The 18,826-nt window shown below is 41.5% G+C and overlaps 1 protein-coding gene across 1 annotated transcript; it reads right to left on the reverse strand.

Moving 5' to 3' along the window:
- Positions 1-291: 291 nt before the first annotated feature.
- KIAA0226L (KIAA0226-like ortholog) lies at positions 292-16,771 on the reverse strand (the record flags this gene model as incomplete). Its single annotated transcript, XM_010024007.1, is given in 13 exon segments — positions 292-687; positions 1,190-1,280; positions 1,401-1,554; positions 2,291-2,352; positions 3,089-3,327; positions 4,382-4,446; positions 5,159-5,304; positions 5,811-5,943; positions 6,307-6,349; positions 7,971-8,075; positions 8,908-9,115; positions 12,325-12,410; positions 16,061-16,771. Coding segments are annotated over 13 exon segments (2,156 nt in total), but the record flags the coding sequence as incomplete, so codon positions are not given.
- Between the last annotated feature and the right edge of the window lie 2,055 nt (positions 16,772-18,826).

The following is an 18,826-nucleotide window of genomic DNA, read 5'->3' on the forward strand; positions in this document are numbered from 1 at the left end:
CACCTAGCAGCAGGCCACGGTCAACCCACAAGAAGTTGTTTCATACATATGTTTAGAAGAAACTTAAAATCCACTAGTTCACATTAAGCATTTGCCAGAACAGAATTTCAGACCAGGATCTACCTGAGGCTTGCAGACAAGCTTAAGAGCTTTTGAGAGAATAATTTCGTATTTTACCACTTTTTCCTATTCCCAAAATGCGACACAGGTAAGGCTTTCCAACACTCATTTACTATCTATACATTATTTGCAGAATTACAGGGAAGAATAATTTTGAATGCAAAAATATAGTATCAAAAATCTTACATACAAGGACAAAACATACCAACAAAAGGCTGCTCACAGAATTAACATCCAGTCTTTCAGTCACCAGTTAAGATGAAACTCCTTTAGGGTGAGTTTTCAATGATGATATTAAAGTCTCTTTGTCTTTTTTTTTTTCTTACACTCCAAAAAGGAGACAACTATTAAAAATAGTAATGTCTAAAACAACATTATTTAATTCTTAGCCAGGCACCTAAAGATTTTGCTTTGAGCATCTTCTGAAATCAGCAGTCATCAGAGGAACCCAGCTTCATGGAGGCACCAGTGACGGAGTTTCTGAAAGCGTCCTCCGAGCTGCAATCCGCAGACACCTGGGGCAGCCTCCAGCCTTGAAGCATGCTTTGTGAAAGCATGTTTTGCATTCTGTTCATACATAACAAGCAGTTCAACATTCAGGAAAAACAAATAAAATAAAAGAAGAATCAATGCCTGTGTTCCTTGAAGGATGTTCTATCTAGTTCACCCAAGTATAAAATGTAAAACAAGGGACAACAACCACCACTGTAATAACTACGATTAAACATTTTGGCAAGATTTATAGGATTTACAATGAACAAGATCTAATACAGCAGCAGTTTAGCACTGTCCCATGCTCTTCCCTCATGCACCCAAAAAATCAGCCTCCCCCCCTGCAGCCATAGTTATGTTCAGGCAAGTCCCTGGCTTTGCTCTCAGAATGCACTGATGCAAGACAGCTGCCACAGTTTGGTTTTCAAAGATACATGCTACCCATGGCTTTCAAATACACATGCTTTCAGTGAAGTAAGTTCTCAGTGTTTTCCTTAAATGAGTCTGAAAAGTTTTACACATCCCTCCCACCATCCTCCCCCAAGGAAGAAAGAAAAATGTTTGGTCTGGAACATACCTGTGCATCTTTTGCATTTGACAATCTGATGTGGAAATAGCAGATCCGCGCTCTGACAGAATTCACAGATAAACCCCTTTGCTTGACAGAGCTACAAGGACAGCAGAAGAGTTGAGTTACTTTTTATCTAAGAAAAAATTATTTGGGAATGTCAGCACGGATATTCCTCACGCTAGCAGCTGCAAGGACACCAAAAGCCTTGGCTTCTTACCTCACAGCCATCCACATGGGAGGTGGAGCTCTTCAGAATATCTTTCAGAAGGGGCAGTAACTGCCCTCGTTTGATCTTCACCAGATCATCCAGTGAGAAGAGATGCAGCTCCTCTGTCATATGGCTGGGAACCTGCTCAAATTCTTTCAGTATACTGCAAAGAGACAGAAAAATTAAGTCACAAGAAGTTGTTTTTTCAAGCATATTTGAAGAATATGCCTCTTCTGCTTCTCTAGACACCATGGGATCATACAAGGCAAGTTCATGCTAAATCCTACCTCCCCTTCCAATTTCAGATCACATGTTTACCTATTAGTTATGCCCAAACTATTAGTTATATTAGTTATAACTATTAGTTATAGTTTGGGGAGGTGAATACTACAAATCTTTAATTTGCACCAACAAGCATGGTCATGTTTTGGTATTTTCCACTATTGGTTACTACTTTCATCTGAATGTGTTTATAAAATAAACTGAACTGAGCATTATGACTGACTTCTGGAAGAAATCTTTAAACCCCGAGGGAACAAATTGGTTAATTTTCTTATTTTCTAAGACAAATAATCTTGGAGATATACAGGAGTATCTTTGACCTTTTAAGAATGAATGAGAACCTAAGAGAGACAGAGCAGGAAAGAATATACACTTAAAAATCATTCAACATTTAAACCCAAATGTCTAAATATGGTACAAGAAACAAAGCCACTACCTACAACCTGTTCTTCACTCAACATTTGCAGAGTAATAGAAGGAAGTTTTGTTACCAGAATTTTCTCTAATGATATTAACTCATTTAAATCTGCACTCAAATGTCTCTAGAGAAGAAGGCTCTATAAGCACTGCACGTGCATTCTAATAAACTGGTTTTCATGCACAATCATGGCCCATACCTTTCTCCAAACCTGCAGGTTTTCAAAAGCTTTTTTAAATGAAAAAGCTGTTCTTGCACCTCCTAAAAGATAAAGGGAGAAAACGAAACAATTTTTAAATGAAAAGCAATTGCATTTTTGTATTCATATGTAAGGAACACCACTATTTGAGTCAGCAACCCTTGCCAGTACATCAAACCACACCTAAAAATAGGAACTTCACACTCAGAACAGAATTAAACAAATGGATTTTTCTAATGCATGAAAGGCTAAGGAAGGCAAAGGCTACTTTTATTAATTGTCAAGGGAAGCAATTCCTAACACTACCAATGGCTCCACGTCAGCACACAAGGTTCAAGACCCAAACCTGTTTAAGAACAGGTAAGGGTCTCCTCAGCCAAAAGGAGAGCACACGACAACTTGTAATCTTCAGCAGAAACACTTCCTCAAGCTATAGCAGGTACAGTGCTTAGATGAGCCAAGGGTGTCTTCTCTAATGGCCCACAAAATTAAGGATTCATTCAAAACTTCTGGAGCTTTCCAACAGCCAATTGCCAAGCAAAGGTAAATATTTACTGCAGAAGCCCCGTTCCCCTCCATAAACTAAAATGGAAAAACAATGAGGAAACACCTCCCATCCTCTGGCATAGGTTAGAAACTTCTCCCTCCTCTCTCTTCATCTGAGGGAAGACAGGACAAGTCTAAGTGCAGAGAAATCAACTTTGCATCTTTCCCACATACACACATGGCAAAGGACAACCTGCCCTAAGGAGTTCTTCCCACAGACCCAAATTCCTAATAAAAACAGGCCATACGTACCCTCACCCTGTCCATTTCTTTACTTTTTGTGTAGAGGGCTTTGTTAATACAGGACACATTGAAAATGGGGTGCTGCCATATGCTGTCCAATAGGTGTTTGGAGAAGTTGCATACATAGTATTTTTTGAAGTCCCACTTCAGAAGTATTCGGGCGGGAATGCAAGACTGGGCATAGCTGTGGCAGCAGTCACAGAAGTATTTCCCCAGGTAGTCACAATAGCGGAGTCTCCTGATATATTCTGCAAGTAAAGAGCAATGAAACTGTGAATATTTCTAATACTTACAGGACATACCTCTTATCTGAATGCCTATTCTGCCTAAACAACTCAGGTCTATTGGAGTGAGGGGCAAGGCATTATTTTCATAAGTAGGGGTGTTTATTATTGTGGTAAACACAAGCACAAGGTCTGTACTGTGCATTAGAAGAGAAAGCTTTCCTCATTTACACATCTGTCAAACTGAAGCGATTATCAACATGAGATCTTAAGAGAAACCATTGTTGCTTTACCCGCAAAAAGGAGATACAAGATAAAAAACACAACACAATACTTCCACCAAATGGAAAGACAAGCTGATCCTGGAGTCATATTTGTGTAATACTTTTTTTTACAAAGACATTTGCGGATTTTTCCCAGGCTGCTGATACTTTACAGGCCATCACAAATGCCACTCTTTTTTGAGGAGCCCCACAAGAAGTCTTGAAAGCCACTTCAAAGATTTCTTAGGCAAGGTCTGGTTGTCAGACCTTAAGTCATCACACTTTCAAGCAGTTCTCACAATGTATCGCAAATAAAACACAATCTTTGTGACCAAGATATAAGGGGGACAAAACCTCCCACTTTTTTTTGTGTGCGTGAGCACGCACGTTACATAAGCTAGCATAAAACTTCCTTAAAGTCTCTTAGAAGAGACTTTTGGAAATGTGTAAATTGACACAGAGAAGAATTATTGAAAGAAAACATTAGAAGATGTAACACCAGCACTTTCCAGCCTGGAAGCTTGATTTCTGAATTATTTTTTAATAGCTTTTCCTGTTTTGTTGTCAACTGTCATGAATTTTCACTGTGTATGAGAAGGACATATATCAAGTACTGTATTCTGTCCACAAGGAGAAATTCCAGGCAGTGGTAAGATCCCACTGCCTATTTTATTATTGCAGGCAAATCCAACAACGAGATTTTCCTCTAGCTCAGATAATTATACAATTGTGATACATCTGTTGGTGAAGATTACAGACTGATTAATAGCAGTGGATTTATTAGGGTTGTTTTTCTTTCTTCTGATAATACTTACTGCTTTCTATTGGGGTTCCACAGCCAACACATGTGAAGTTTTGGGCAGCCACCACTGCATCTCTCCTGAATACAGAGGCAAATAGTTACACCTTTCAGCATGCAAAACACAGTTTAGTTAACATTCTCCCAAAGTGCAAGAGAACTACACTGGCGTCAGTGAAAGTGTCTAAATTATCATCAATTACTGCTTCTAAATATGGTTTCTTGCAAGAATTAAATTCTTTTCCATTTCTTAAATTGGCATCCAAATCAAGGAGGAGGTGGGAGGAGGAAATCCACATCTGCAAGTGAAAATGCAACCTGACCTGCAGCAACAGGCCAGCTTGCCTACTGTGTAAATTCAACAGCACTTTATGCAGCAAGACAGAAGTTTCCCCAAACATGAGCTGTTTTCTCCTCACTTTCTGAAAACATACTACCCATAAAATAGCAGCAGGGAAGTGGGGAAACTCTTAAGAATATCCTCCAGATAGTCTCACACAATGATTTTTTTTTAGAGTCTAACTTAGCACGCTGCCACTGTAACACCAGTTTATGTACTATCGCATGTGAAAGTGCACGTTCCACATTAATCAGGACGTGCCAAGAGAGGGGAAAAAAGATGCCATCTGCTTTCTAGCAAAGCTGGTGACAGACACTGCAGAAGGCTGTGCCATGCACTAGCTATAATCTTAGGTTCTGCTCAATCACCCAGGCTCCCTCCATCAACTTAAACAGATTTCAGACAAATCCCCATGCTGTACTAAACGATAATGCTCAGATCCCTTAGACTTACTTAACTGAAGGGTGAATATTAAATATAATCTGTGATCTTGGTGGGGCCCAGCCAGAAGATCCTCTTAATTTGGATACAATCTTTATTTCTTCAACCAGACTCAAACTGGACTCAAGCTCTCTTGGAATCTCTTCTTTCAGCACAGACTGTTGGAAGAGACGGACTGGTGAGGGTCAGCAGCCCATCAGTTGGATGTGTTAAATACTTAATACTCCAAGATTTTAAAGTTCAGGTTTCACCTAGATGTAGTCCCCCCTCAGTTAAGCTCCCTCATATCACAGAATCATGGAATGGTTAGGGTTGGAAAGGACCTTAAGTTCACCTAGTTCCAAGCCCCCTGCCATGGGCAGGGATGTCTCACACTAGACAATGTCACTCAAGGCTCTGTCCAGCCTGGCCTTGAACATCACCAGGGATGGAACATTTACCACTTCTTTGGGCAACCTGTTCCAGTGCCTCACCACCCTCACAGTAAAGAAATGTTCTAAAAATTTAGCTAAAGTAAATTAATAAGCTGTAAGTACTTGTCTATTTTATTATTTTTCTTTAAATACAGCTTCCCCTTTTCTCTAACAGTGAAGCAGCTGCAGTGAGACAATGATTACTTGGAGAACCAAATAAAAAGAGCCTGCTGCTTTCGGCTCAGACTCACTCTCTGCTTCGATGAGCTCAGGCACCCAGATAGTTGAACTGCAGAGTCTGTCTGCAACCAGTGTTTTCTGAAAGCTCTGCACAACTCCTGGGCTGTTGCTTCAGCAGAATTGCTGACTGGTTCAAAAGATGATCTGAAAGTGAAGCAATACAGACAGTGAAAAAATAGTCGCATGTCATCAGCAGCTCCGCTGCCTCTTCTGCATCCCTGAAGTTTTCTCCTATCCCTTTGTTCCCATCCCCTTGCTTTGATACACCCAGGTGATTGCAGAGCCGCAGCCACCAGCCTCCAGCGAGACCCAAGGACCAGAGAAACACTTCTAAGCCAAGCATCACAGACTTTTGCTGTCAAGCAGCATTCCTTCCCCTTCCTTGAGAGGGCCAAATTCACCACCTCCCACACCTTTCACCACCCCAGCCAGAAGAGTCATCAGGAAGCTGGTCCAGCAGAAAAGGTAGTGCCACTAGGCTATTATAGTAAAGATACACAGCATTACCTTTCATCTGGGGTGACAGACAGATTTTCAAGGTCTTCAAGTTCTGCAGTAAAGGAGAAGATTTTATCAAGCCATCTAAGAAACAAAGCTTCTGTTACTCAGCATTGTTTTAAATCTACCTTCTGTGTTACCATGGTGTCAGTTTCAAATATATTCAGCTTTACAATACCCTTGCTGGATACAGGAAAATAACCTCAGCCCTGGTTGTAAACAGGCATAAGAAGTCTATCTCCTCTGCAGGTCTGTGACATCTGCTGATGAAGAGTACTCCCCGACAGCTATGCATCATATCATCACCTTAGCCTCCCTTCAAGAGCAGGAGAAATGGTAGGAGAGACTAAGCGCCTGCTAGTCCAGGTCCAGCCAGAAGGCACTCAATATAAGTAATCATATACAGAACCAACAGTGCACACATTGGTTTTTTCGGGCACTGACAGGTATTTGGAGACACTGATCACAAATTTGCCAGCTAATGCTAGAAACAAGTTAATAACAGGTGAGATGAACGGAATTAATGCACACACTTCTTAATTATGTTTATACAGACAAAATATGCTTATGCAGACAAAGCATTCACATTGGTAGCATTATTTCTGGCCATGCATATTGTTCTCATGACAAATGCTTCCGCATTCGTACATGTCAAAATAATCCTGCTGGAAATGCAGTTTTGGGACCTAGTTATTCATTCTTAGACTGGGGAAGAAAGGGGGGGGGGGGGGGAGAACCAAAACAAAAACACCAAATAGAAAACAACAAAAAACAAAACAAAACAAACAAACAAAAAAAAAAAAACCACCACCCCCCAAAAAAAACCACAACAACAAAAATCCCCTCAACCTCTAAGACCAAAGGAAACAATAAAAAAGCATTTGTTAACAGTAAAAAATAAGATGGAGGTTAAATGTTGCTCAGGCTACTTTTAACAGTTTCTATTTCTGTAATATGTAAAAACCAGAAGCTAACCAAAGAAACTCAGGATGTCCTGCAGAGAACCAGAGCACTGGTGACTGTAAGGGGACAGAGACATTCTGTGCTAGTCCCAAAGCAGAGGGAGGGCTGCCTAAACCTAACCAACCTCTTTAATTAGGAAATAATCATGTCTTAAATTCTCCCAAACAATGCTGCTATAGTTGGCTGAGGTTGTGCACGTTTCACACTTTGCTCACCCACATCCATTGTGTTTAATCCTCAAACATAATTTCAGTCCCTACATTGAGTTTGCATGACAAGGTTTGGTAGTGGGGGGCTACAATGGTGGCTTCTGTGAGAAGATGCCAGAAACTTCGCCTATGCCCCGAGCAGAGTCTGTTTTGCCCATGACAGTAAGTGGTGAGTGATCTCTCCCTGTCCTTATCAAAACCCACAAGTCCTGCGTCGTATTTTCTCTCCCCAGGAGCTGAGGGCAGCAGCAACAGAGCAGCTCTGGTGGGCACCTGGCATCCAGCCAGGGTCAACCCACAACACCCTCAAACCAGCAAAGATAGAACGGAAATCCTGCACTAGTCTGGTATTTCTGCATGTGTTCTAGTAAGGAGTCATGTATACATTGTTCTGTCCATTTGCTCACATTATTTCTCCTGCAATAACATCTTATGAAGTCAATAGACTTTTCAAAACAAAGACTGAGTTGAACAATAGAGTTTATAATTTTAAAGTCTTACCAATAATTACATATTCATCCTCTGAGTCACTATTGCAATGAAATCTGGTAGCCTCATGATGTGATGGTAGATGCATTGGGGAGCTGACAGGGAGCAGAGCACAGCCTGTCCAGAACAAAGACAACAACAATTAAACTTTTTCAGCATTTATAGAGTAGCTGCCTCAAGGTATATTTGTATTTTACTGTACTTACCAAAACTTTAGCACACAGCCTGTATTTACAGAGCAATTTTATTTTTATACACACACAGAAAGTCGATTCTGTCATACAGCATAACCCTCAGTTTAAGCTAAGAAGTTTCTTGAGACTAAACCAAAAGCTTTCATATTATCAATGGTCTCTCCCCTTCCCACATACAGGCACACCACTCTTTTTTGACCAGAAGTTACGTCACTTAGACTTTAGAATTAAGTTCCATCGCTAAGATCCGTATTACTCATGTACTGACTCAAGCATTACCGTGCCAGGAGCTTTTACTGTCTTGCTTCAAACTACATGTGAATAAATATTCTGGGAAGTTTCACGCAAATTAGCTGCATGGCCTGATCTGCATACTGCAGAAGTAAGCACAGAAGGCAAGAGCCAAGCTTCAAATCCTGCAAAAAGGGATTTAAACAGGAAGAAAACCAGCCAAATACAGGAATTTCTATATGGAAAGTTGTGCTTGGCATGTGGCACTTCAACTTTACATCTGTGTTTTATTTATTATAATTAGGATTTTTCGTAACATGAAAATGTGAGCATTCGAACGGAAGAATTTGACATACAGGGAAAACTCTCGTGGCATAATGATCCCCAGAGCACAGAGCTCAAGAGACTCAAAGAAGGTAACAGAGGATTTGGTTCCAAGCAATGCCCAAATTGATTATTTTCTTGCACAAAAATAAATGGCAAAGGCTGTCAGACAAGGTTGTAATACAGACTAAGTAACTTGCCTTCATAACCACTGTCTGAAGAGGCAACAGAGGAATCAGACTTCTTCACTCCAGGGTAAGAAGATAACTCCGAATCAGTGTGATAGCTGCCATCTGATCCACTTGCTTCCTCCACACCCCAGGACTCTGCTTGTTGGCTTAGGATATTACATTTCATTTTTTCTAATGATGCTATAATCATATCTGCAACAAAAAAGTGTGCATTTTCCTGCATGCAGGATTGGAACACTCATTAGTACACAGCATATTTTATACTTGCTTAAGATGAAGTGAAATATACTTTTTCAACTCAAGGAATCAAAAGGTAAGGCTATCTCACTTTTCATTTAAACACCAACAAAACCCAAATACAAAACCAACATTCCAAGGGCAATTCAGAGACAACATGCAAAAGGCAACTGCCCAGATAATTGTCTCACCCTTGATTAGAAAACACAATTTACTTTTATCTTACCCATCTATTAGATAAAAAGAAACTTGATTACATGCCTAATTGATGAATATGCATGCATTTTAGAGACACAGTCTTCTAGTTACACTGCATTATTTACCATGCAAGTGTGAATCCTGTTAATAGGATTTAATTTCGAGTCAGTGTGTATGAGCAGTTTTGCATGCAAGCTAACACAGATGAGGTCAGAAGTGGCAAGTTTTGGAGAGACTGTAGATCTTTGGGTAGTGGGTAGTAGAGAAGTTAGTAAAATGCTTTCATGTGTTAAGAGTGAAGGCAGTGAAGTAGCAAATATGCAGTGAAATAGCTTACACTGTCAACTCAAGGCTGCTAGAAAGTCTGTGATAAGGGTAAATGGGAGCCAAGCTCCTCTGGGGTTCATACTGCATTAAACATGTAGTGCTTTCAAAGCTGCATTTCCCTGCTGGACAACTCATAGTGTCCCTTTCTATGTTGCCTGCCCCAGTCACCCATTCTCCAGGAAAAGGGAATTAGTAAACCCACCTCTGGTACCACTGAGACATCCAGACAAACCTGGGGTCCCTGCTCCAATCCCTTGCTTCCTGTGGTCTTAACAGAGCATCCCACTAGCCCCACCTGACCTACTGCTGCTGGCCTGGGCACAGCTTCTCAGCTCAGGCTCAGCTTGAAAGTGAATGCATCACGGAGAGATAGGTGCACTCAAGTGCATGGATGGAAACCCTGAGAGGGCCAGGATACTCTCCCACTCCACCCTCAACTGCACATGTTTGCATTGTGCAAAGCTAAACCTCCATCTAGAAAAGCCTGCAGTACCTAAGCCTAGAGATTCTGAATGCAGAATAATTAAAGCTTTTTATAAAGTGGCTTATCCTCAGAAAATTGTACTACTCAACAACAGTATATATAACACCCTACAAAAGCATGAAGTTTGCAGAAGCATGAGGAAGACAGACATCAGTGTTCAGAAATACCTAAAACTTAAAAAGCACAACAGACACCACTGCTTTCTTATCACCGTTTTATTTTCTCAAAGCAGAAATATATAGTGTTCTATTTTTGTCCATAGCCAAATGCATTTAGAAGTATCCCACAAGTCCCTGTGGGTGTTTGAAGAACATTTTTATCTTTCCCCTAACACCTATTAACACTGCTTGCTTGGTGCACAGTTTCTCCAGAGACAAGTTTCATTGAACTTCAGTACATGCTATTAGCAAAGTAAAGAATTAAGAAGCCTTTTTCCTTTTGGCAGGTAAAGACGACACCTCCTGCTTAAAGATTAAAAAAAGCCCATGTGGCACTGGTTAACCCCAATGTAGCAGCAGAGCCCAGCATATCAGCACATCCTGCTGATAGAAGCAATTATGAGCATATCTGGGAGCACTGCACTGCAAAAAGATGGAACAGGATACAGGCGCTCCTGTACTTCGCGTGATTATCAGCTTTCAGGTCTGCCTGCTGCTAAGTCTGTCACCCTAGGAAGCAGTTCCAGCTCAGCTGTGACACACCAACTTTCTCACTTCTCTTCCTTCTCACTTGCATCAGTGAGATTATCTGATTATCTGGCCCATCTCCTTCCTGGCACACAACTACAATTCTCAGACTTGCTGACACTACTTGTACCTTAAATTTTCAGCCTCCTGAATTGCAAAGAGATTATTTTACAACCCAAAAGTGTTTTGGGTTTTGTTTTTTTGTTTTGGATGGTTGGTTGGTTTGTTTTTTTTTAAAGGCAGCTTTGCTCATAAGGCACTGAGCTCTTGATATCCCTTAAGATGTAATCATGTCAGCCACCAATAATCTGCACAAGAGAGGCAGCTGATGTGATCTTGCCTCACTCAATAGGTCTCTGTCTGTGGTTTCCAATACATGTATCTACTCATTGGTGTCCTGTGGGCTGAAAGCATATTATTTTTGGTTCACACGTTACAGGGAAACATCAACTCCTTTCTGAAACACCTTTTCACAAAAAGCAATATCTAAAGCTAGTTTACAATTTTGTTGGGTTTTGGCGTGTGATTTACTGGGTGTTTTTTGTTTTAAAATGCACTTTAGGGACACTGAAAGCTTCGAATCAAATGCAGAACTTACCGTTCCAACAAAACCAGTGCTGTGCACAAAGAGGATTACCTCTTGGGCCCAGGATATGGGACCTAATGGACACCCACATTCCAACAGAAAAAAAAAAAAAAAATCTCCTTTTCTAGGCACATTTTTAAAGCTCTTTTGTATCAAATCCTACTCTTGCAATAACTAGAATCTCTTTTCCAACTGTTCGAAAAGATTAACATTTAGCACACACAGTTATGTGTGACAGCATTATCTTCTCAACTTTATCTCTGTTTATAAGCTCAACTGGGCTGCCTATCCAGCCACACACCTAATACCATTTGGACCCCTTCTCCAACTTAGAAACCATAAGAAACTGCTTAAATCACTGCAGATGTTACAGTCACTGTGCTTGTTATGGGTATTGTAATTTTTTTTTTTTAACAGCAAACTCACAGGATCATAAACACACACACAAAAAAACCCCAGCACCTCTCCCTATCTCCTGATAATAACAAAGTATGAGGTAAATCCCATTCATATGCATGTAGTTGCAACAAATCCTATGTAACATGTTCTAACGTAACTTTAAAGTGACTATAATGACCGTAAAGTTTGGTCTCGAGGAATGTGTTGGAAAATGATGGAATGAACAGTAGAAGTACAGTGTTCTAAAATATTTCCATTATTTTAAAATAATTAAAATTTGTAATTAATGTATTAAGACTCAATATTAAGTGAAGTAGTAGGCATTTTAGGTTTGTAGGTTCAGCCACAGAGGTGAAGAAGAGGAGAACTACAGTATTTCTAAAGATTTCTAAAGACAGATCTAAAGATCTATCAGAAATTTCCGTTATTGAGAAACACCTCCTGTCATTTGGCTTTGCCACTATAAAATGGGAAAAAAGAAATATGACAATAGTCTTTGATGTCCTCACCTTCTCCACATCTTCCGGAAGCATGCACATGTCCTGCAACGAACGATTCAAGGGTATAATGCTAATGTTCAAAGGAGATGTAGAACCTGTAGGTGTAACAAGAACATTTATTAGTTATTTCTTTCTCTGCAGCTCCCAGGATTTGTATAGGGTGATTTCCAGAAAGCAAAGCAAACTTTCTTTCCTAAAACTGAACACTGTTTGGGCTGGAGGTTGTGGTGGAAGTTAAGGAGAAGGAGAGAAATATTTGGGGAACACGCAGGCATCTGAACTGCCCTGGCAGCCTGAAGCATGAGTAACTACCAGGGAAGCATGGTTTAAATGCCATGCGGTGACACCACCACTGTGGTCCCAACACCAGCCCTGTCCCACCTACAGCCTGGACTGCTCCTGACAAGCACAGTCAGAACCTCAGGCTGGGATTACAGCGATGCGCTGCAGTTTGCAACAGAGCCAGCTAACATTGCTCTCTGCTCATTCACAATTGCTGGAAGAAAAGAGAAATCTCACTGCTGCCTGGGCTTGCAGAGAGATGCAACAGCCTTAAACCTTAAAGATTTCCTGAATCACTGCTGGTATCATGTGACTACAGCAAGTTTGGAAAAAACTTTGCCATTCTGTTCCCACACCTCTAGGAAATCTCCCTCCTGCATCCAAATAGAACCCATACTGAATGGCAATACGTACAACTGGGGCAGACATTAACCGCAGTACTATCAGCTTCCCAGAACAGTAGCTTTCTTTTCCTGGCACTCACTTCTGACTACGATGAGCATGTGAAACAAAAATCAGATCTGGGTCTGATGCAAAAATGATCTGGTTGCCTTTCTGTTCCTGAGCACTGTTGCCTGGAGGCTGCTGGGGCTGGGGAAAGAGCTCTCAGCCACAGAAGGAGATGACCTCGATGCATGTGCAGGTTAAAAGCAAGAACAAGCCCTGTGAACTGCCAGTGACACGCCACAACAAAGCCCCCAGAAAACATCCAAATCAGTCACTGGCTCTTCATTAACAATGACAGAAGCCTTTCCAGAAGGTTGCACGAGGTCACTGGAGAAAGGTCTTTTCCATACTTTTAAAGGTCAAACAGGAGCTCACAGGACCATCAGAAAATCCCATTTAAAAAAAAAAAAAAAAAAAAAAAAAAAAAAAAAAAAAAAAAAAAACCCACACACAAAAAAAGCCAAACACAAATAATAAACAAACAAACAAAACCACCACCACAAAAACCCCCAAACTATTAAATGCCACTGAAAAAAATTATTTCTTCTGATTCAAGTCATCTTATGTTATTTTCTTATGTCTCACCAATTTTCTGCGAGAAACGAAAGTGGGAAACCACCATCTCTGACACAGCAATGGAAACGATGACAAGTCAGGAGGTGCTCTTGTGCAATTCCTGCCTTAAAATGAAGCATTTTATTTCTTCTTCATCAGTTTGCCATTTGCTTTTTCCATCCTCATAGTCATGCCCAATGAGACCTCACTCCCTTTTGCTCCAGGCTAAGCAGTGGCAAGTCAAATGGTTGGAAGGAAGAAGGAACGATGAAATGCAGCAATTTTCACTTTGTACAGACCAAAGATCAAAGCCCAATACAGACAGAGCCCACCACACAGCACAGTGTCCAACAGGATCCTGGCTTGTGTGAAGGGTATTTTTAGCAAAACCAAGGGCAAGACTTCTCCAGTCATCTGGCTGCCATATTCCTCCATTTGCTTCCTGAAGAGTCAGCAGCATTACTGACCCAATGTAAGCTTGTGACACGTCCTACTCATGCCAGAAGATTGAGACATGCACAATTTATTTGTTCTTACACATGTGCCTCACAGTCCCCTCTGGCACCAGAAGCCTGGGCCGTGTTTTCCAGACCTGGCTACCCAAACCTGTGTGACCAGCCCCAGACAGATCCAACTGCCAGGTGTGGTTTCCTTCTCCCTGATAGGCACCTCTTAAATGCAGGGGTGACGACAAAACACCTAGTAGAAGGAAACCACCATAATCATCACCATAGTAACTGCTGATGACAGCCTATCCCAGACGACAAAGTTGTTATTAAGAGCTCCCAATTCTGCAATAGCACGTGCCTATTTGAGATCTTGCAGGCAACATGAGGTATCGGGAGAATAGCTAGGAAGGACAAGAGCCTGGAAGTGGAGCTCAACAATGTGTCACCACTAGGACTACTACTGACCAAAGGAAGAATTAAAAACAAAACAAACCAAACCACAAAAATAACAAAAACAAAAAGAAAAAAAACACACACCCCAAACAAACCACCCAGGCTTTGCCATTTTTGTTAATAATACAAAGACAGGCTAACTACTCTGCTGTTTGCCTTCTTTCCAGTAGAAAAATCAGTTGCACTATCTTTCCAAGGCTCAGTATCTAGTAAGAGTATCAGCCTTCCAATATCTAAAGCGGGCCAACAGGAAATCAGGAAAGCATCTTTTTACAAGGGCATGTACTGACAGGACAAGAGGAAATGGCTTTAAGCCAAAAAAGGGTAAATTTAGAGAGGATATTAGGAAAAGAAGTCTTCACTATGAGGGTGGTGAGACACTGGAACAGGTTGTCCAGATTAGCTGTGAATGCCCCATCCCTGGAAGTGTTCAAGGCCAGGTTGGACAGGCCTTTGAGCAACCTGGGCTAGTGGAAGGCATCCTGTCCATAGCACAGGGGTTGGAACTGGATGATCTTTAAGATCCCTTCCAACCCAAACCATTCTGTGATTCTATGAATAAGCACTTAGATACAGATAACACCGTCAATAAATAACATAAAAATGCTTCATCTCACTGTAGCAAAGGCTGTATCAACATTAGGTATTAAATATGAGGGGACTGTTCCCCTGCCCTAGACAAGGAGCAGGGGCTCTGCCCTGCAGCCCAGGAAGGCCAGCACACCTCACGGAGACACACACAGTGCCAGGGTCCAGCCAGCTGCTCCAGGCAGTCTTGGGGGCAACCATGCTGAACATTCCCACTGAACATGGCCTTGCCTACGGGCCTGTGCCGCCCTGACCTGCCTGCCACTGCACCAACAGTAGCCGCCCTTTGCTAGCAGACCTCGGTCTGCATCTCCTCAGAGAGAACACATGGGATATCCGTATGGTCGGAAACCAGTGAGGCATAAAAGATCCTGACCTGTATTGGATGGAGCTATGTGTCTCCTAGACTGTGGATGCACTTGGAAAGGGGAAGAGGAAATATAGTCCCGCCCTGGCATAAGCGAAGTTAATACTTACGAGAATGGACGTTAATGCCCTGCCTCCAAATTCCCATAATCAAAGGACTCCCCCCTCCTCCACCTCAGGTCAAACACAAGATATCCCGTGGAGAACACTCACACCAATGAATCACTACTGAATACCCAGATCCACACTGTGTGCTTTTGGGAGAAGGGTAATAGTGAAGACAAAATAAAGTTCGTGCAAGCCTCATCCAGTGGATGTTCTACATTGCTCACAACTCAGCAATTTTTACATTTCAACAAAGATTCCACACTACAGAACATTTCTGCATCACGAGACAGACTACTGCAAGCATGAGTGTTTCCTGTTTCAGGAACCACAGCCCAGCTCTCTGGTTCTCCTGTTTTTTAAGCTCTTTCTCCCCTCTTACCCCTCTTGAATGACAGCATTTGTCCAATTTGCAGTCACCATAAACAAGGCCCGTTTCTGCTACAGTTGTCTTTCCTAGCACAGAAACCTTGAAACAAAAACGGACTTTTAAAAGTTACCTGTTTGATTGACTGGCTCTGACTGGGGAAGTCTACTGGGAGAATTGCTGCCACTGTCCCTGACAGGCGCAGGCTCCAAAGCATCAGGGTATTTCAACAGATCTGCTGGCTTACCAGCAGTTGAACTGGGAAGAAACCTTGTGAAAGTCAACTCTTGTTTGGGGGAGGTATAACGTTCTTTGCTAGAATGCAAAACAGCCGATGTGACAGTGCCTCCTGTTAATGTCACCTGGGTAAAGCAGTCCTGCCTCAGAGGGGACATGTCTGAAAGACTGAAACCATTCAAGGAGGAAGCAGCACGATCATCATCAGAGGAATGGAAACTAAAGAAAGTAGCCAGCGAAGGTTTAGAGGAATCACAGCACGTGTTGTCCCAGCATGCCTGGTGCCTTGTAAACCGAATGTCTGTTTGTGTACAGGCAGCACTGTGATGTGCAGAATCGCTGTCACTGTCATCATGGCTATCCCCAGCGCTGCTTTCTTCCCACTGTTCCACATCACTGTCTGGATGCTTGGCTCCTTGCATTGTGGTCTGCTCCAGCACCAAAGAGGGCTTCAAACCAGATGCATTTAAAACAGACACTAGAATGTCCTTGATAGCTTCAGCACTGTTTGGGTATGATCCAAAACTTCCAGCATGTCCAATCACTGCTGGCCTTGAATATTTGTCTGTTCAGGAAATGGAAGAAACCAAGAGATTAGGAAACAATCCTAAGAAAAAGGTTAATTTAAGATGCAAAATATACATTATTTTTGACACACATGAGAAGACAGGAAAGAGCTGAATTCAAACACCATTCTCTGCTGCCTCTTCCTGCAAGAAAGCTCTTGCTTTCTGCAGCCTGGAAGCAATTCTGTCATTGATAAGGCTAGGTAATAAACAAACAGTAAAGTATACTGCTGCTAGCCAAACACAATTAGTTAAGCTTTATTGGTGACTGATAGTCAGCATGCTCAAAAACATCATTGTTCTACAAAACCGGATGAGGAACAGTTACTGGTACTGGTTCCATTGCCAGTAAAAGAGAAGGTCACATTACAGCAAGATATATGGAGGATCAACGTAGCAGGAAGAAAACAAAAAATAGACACTTAGGAATAAAAGGTCATGTGCTTGCATGCTTCAGTTCAGTCAGGCACTCCTCCTCATGCGGAAAAGGCTAAAGTAGGGGTGGCAACATTTACATGAACCCATAAAAGAAAATCAGCTCTGTCACACCAAGTTCATTGTAATATAATGCCTCTGAAAGAATCAAAAGTACCAGATTCTGTGATCTGCTACAAACCTGTAGCTGAACTGAAAAAGGACAAACTGCTTTTAGTGGCAAACATGCCAACATTAGTGTGATGTAGAAGTGTGCACTGTCACCAGTAGCTATTCAAGAATAAACGGAAGTCCTATACCTCACAGGAACTGCAATCATCCAAACAATGGAGAGATGAGACACAAAGTCTATGTTCAAGAAGAAGCTATTGACCACAACACAACAATGAAGTTAACAACTGTCTCGGCTAGGGAAGATAAGCAGGTTGTAAAACTCCAAGAATAGATACAATCAAGAAGATTCATTTCCAGAGCAAAGAACTCCTAGTTAGGTGCAGGAGGAATGTTAAACACTGCTGGTGGAGAGGAAAAAAAAAAAAAAAAAAAAAAGAAAACAAAACCCCACAAAAAACACCACCAAAAAACCAGCAAGTCTTGCAGCCTACAGACGTTGCCCAGAGGTTGCTCTCCCTGGACATCTCTCAATGGAAATCAGTAAACCATTCCACAAGGTACTCACCTGGAAGCCAGCATGCACTCAAACTGCATGATAAGAAAGTTTACTAATGAAGGCATCAAAAACAAAACAAAACAAAAAAAACCCACATACTTTTGCTCTATACCAAAAGCAGTCCTTGTCAAGAGAAAGCTGAAAAAGTCACTACCAGCATCACATACTAGCTATACTGCATGAGCTGCCAGCAGTGCTGTCCTAGTAAAGCCATGTTAAAATTAGCCGAGTTCATCAGCAATTGGGACCAGCCACCTGCCATATATAAAGCACTTGCAGAAATAGCAACAAAACTGCGTATTTTACTGGCTGCATCTGCAAAGAAACGCCCTGCCAAAGTAGCCCACGATGGCAGCGTAAGGGCAGGAATAGGAAAATAAAAGCTAGCTGACTTTCAAACAAACGTATTTCAATCTTTTCATGAAAATAAAGCAATTTTGGTAGCTACTGATATTTAAATTGCACAGGAATATCTCAACCTGGGCTGCAGACTGCACCTTTTCTGTGCAAGACAAAACTTTCAGTCCAACTGCCTTCAATTCTTTTCCTCTGCTCTCCTATTGCAGAGCCAAACCCACCAAACCCCGCATTTTAAGCTATCTCCAGAAATAGGCTAGTTCCAACAAAGAAAAAAAGAATTAAAAAAAAAAAAAAAAATCTTAAATTCAGTTTTGTAACTGATATTCATGTGAGTAATTACAGTAATCTACTAAAATCTGGAAAACTATTTCTTGAATGAACAAAGATTTACACTGCCAAGAAACATCTGAATGGTTCAAGTATTTTACTCTCGAACACTCAGAATGCCACCATACCTAAAATGGCCAAACTAACACTCAAAAGGCAAAAAAACCCCACACTTTCAAACTGTGTAATAGACCTTGATGTTGCCCCATCTTCAAAGCCAGTAAGAACCATAGAATAGTTGGAGTTGGAAAGGACCTTAAGATCATCTAGTTCCAACCCCCATGCCATGAGCAGGGACACCACA

Source organism: Nestor notabilis, unplaced genomic scaffold (genome assembly GCF_000696875.1).
Source record: "Nestor notabilis isolate BGI_N333 unplaced genomic scaffold, ASM69687v1 scaffold12121, whole genome shotgun sequence".
Classification (NCBI taxonomy): Eukaryota; Metazoa; Chordata; class Aves; order Psittaciformes; family Psittacidae; genus Nestor; species Nestor notabilis.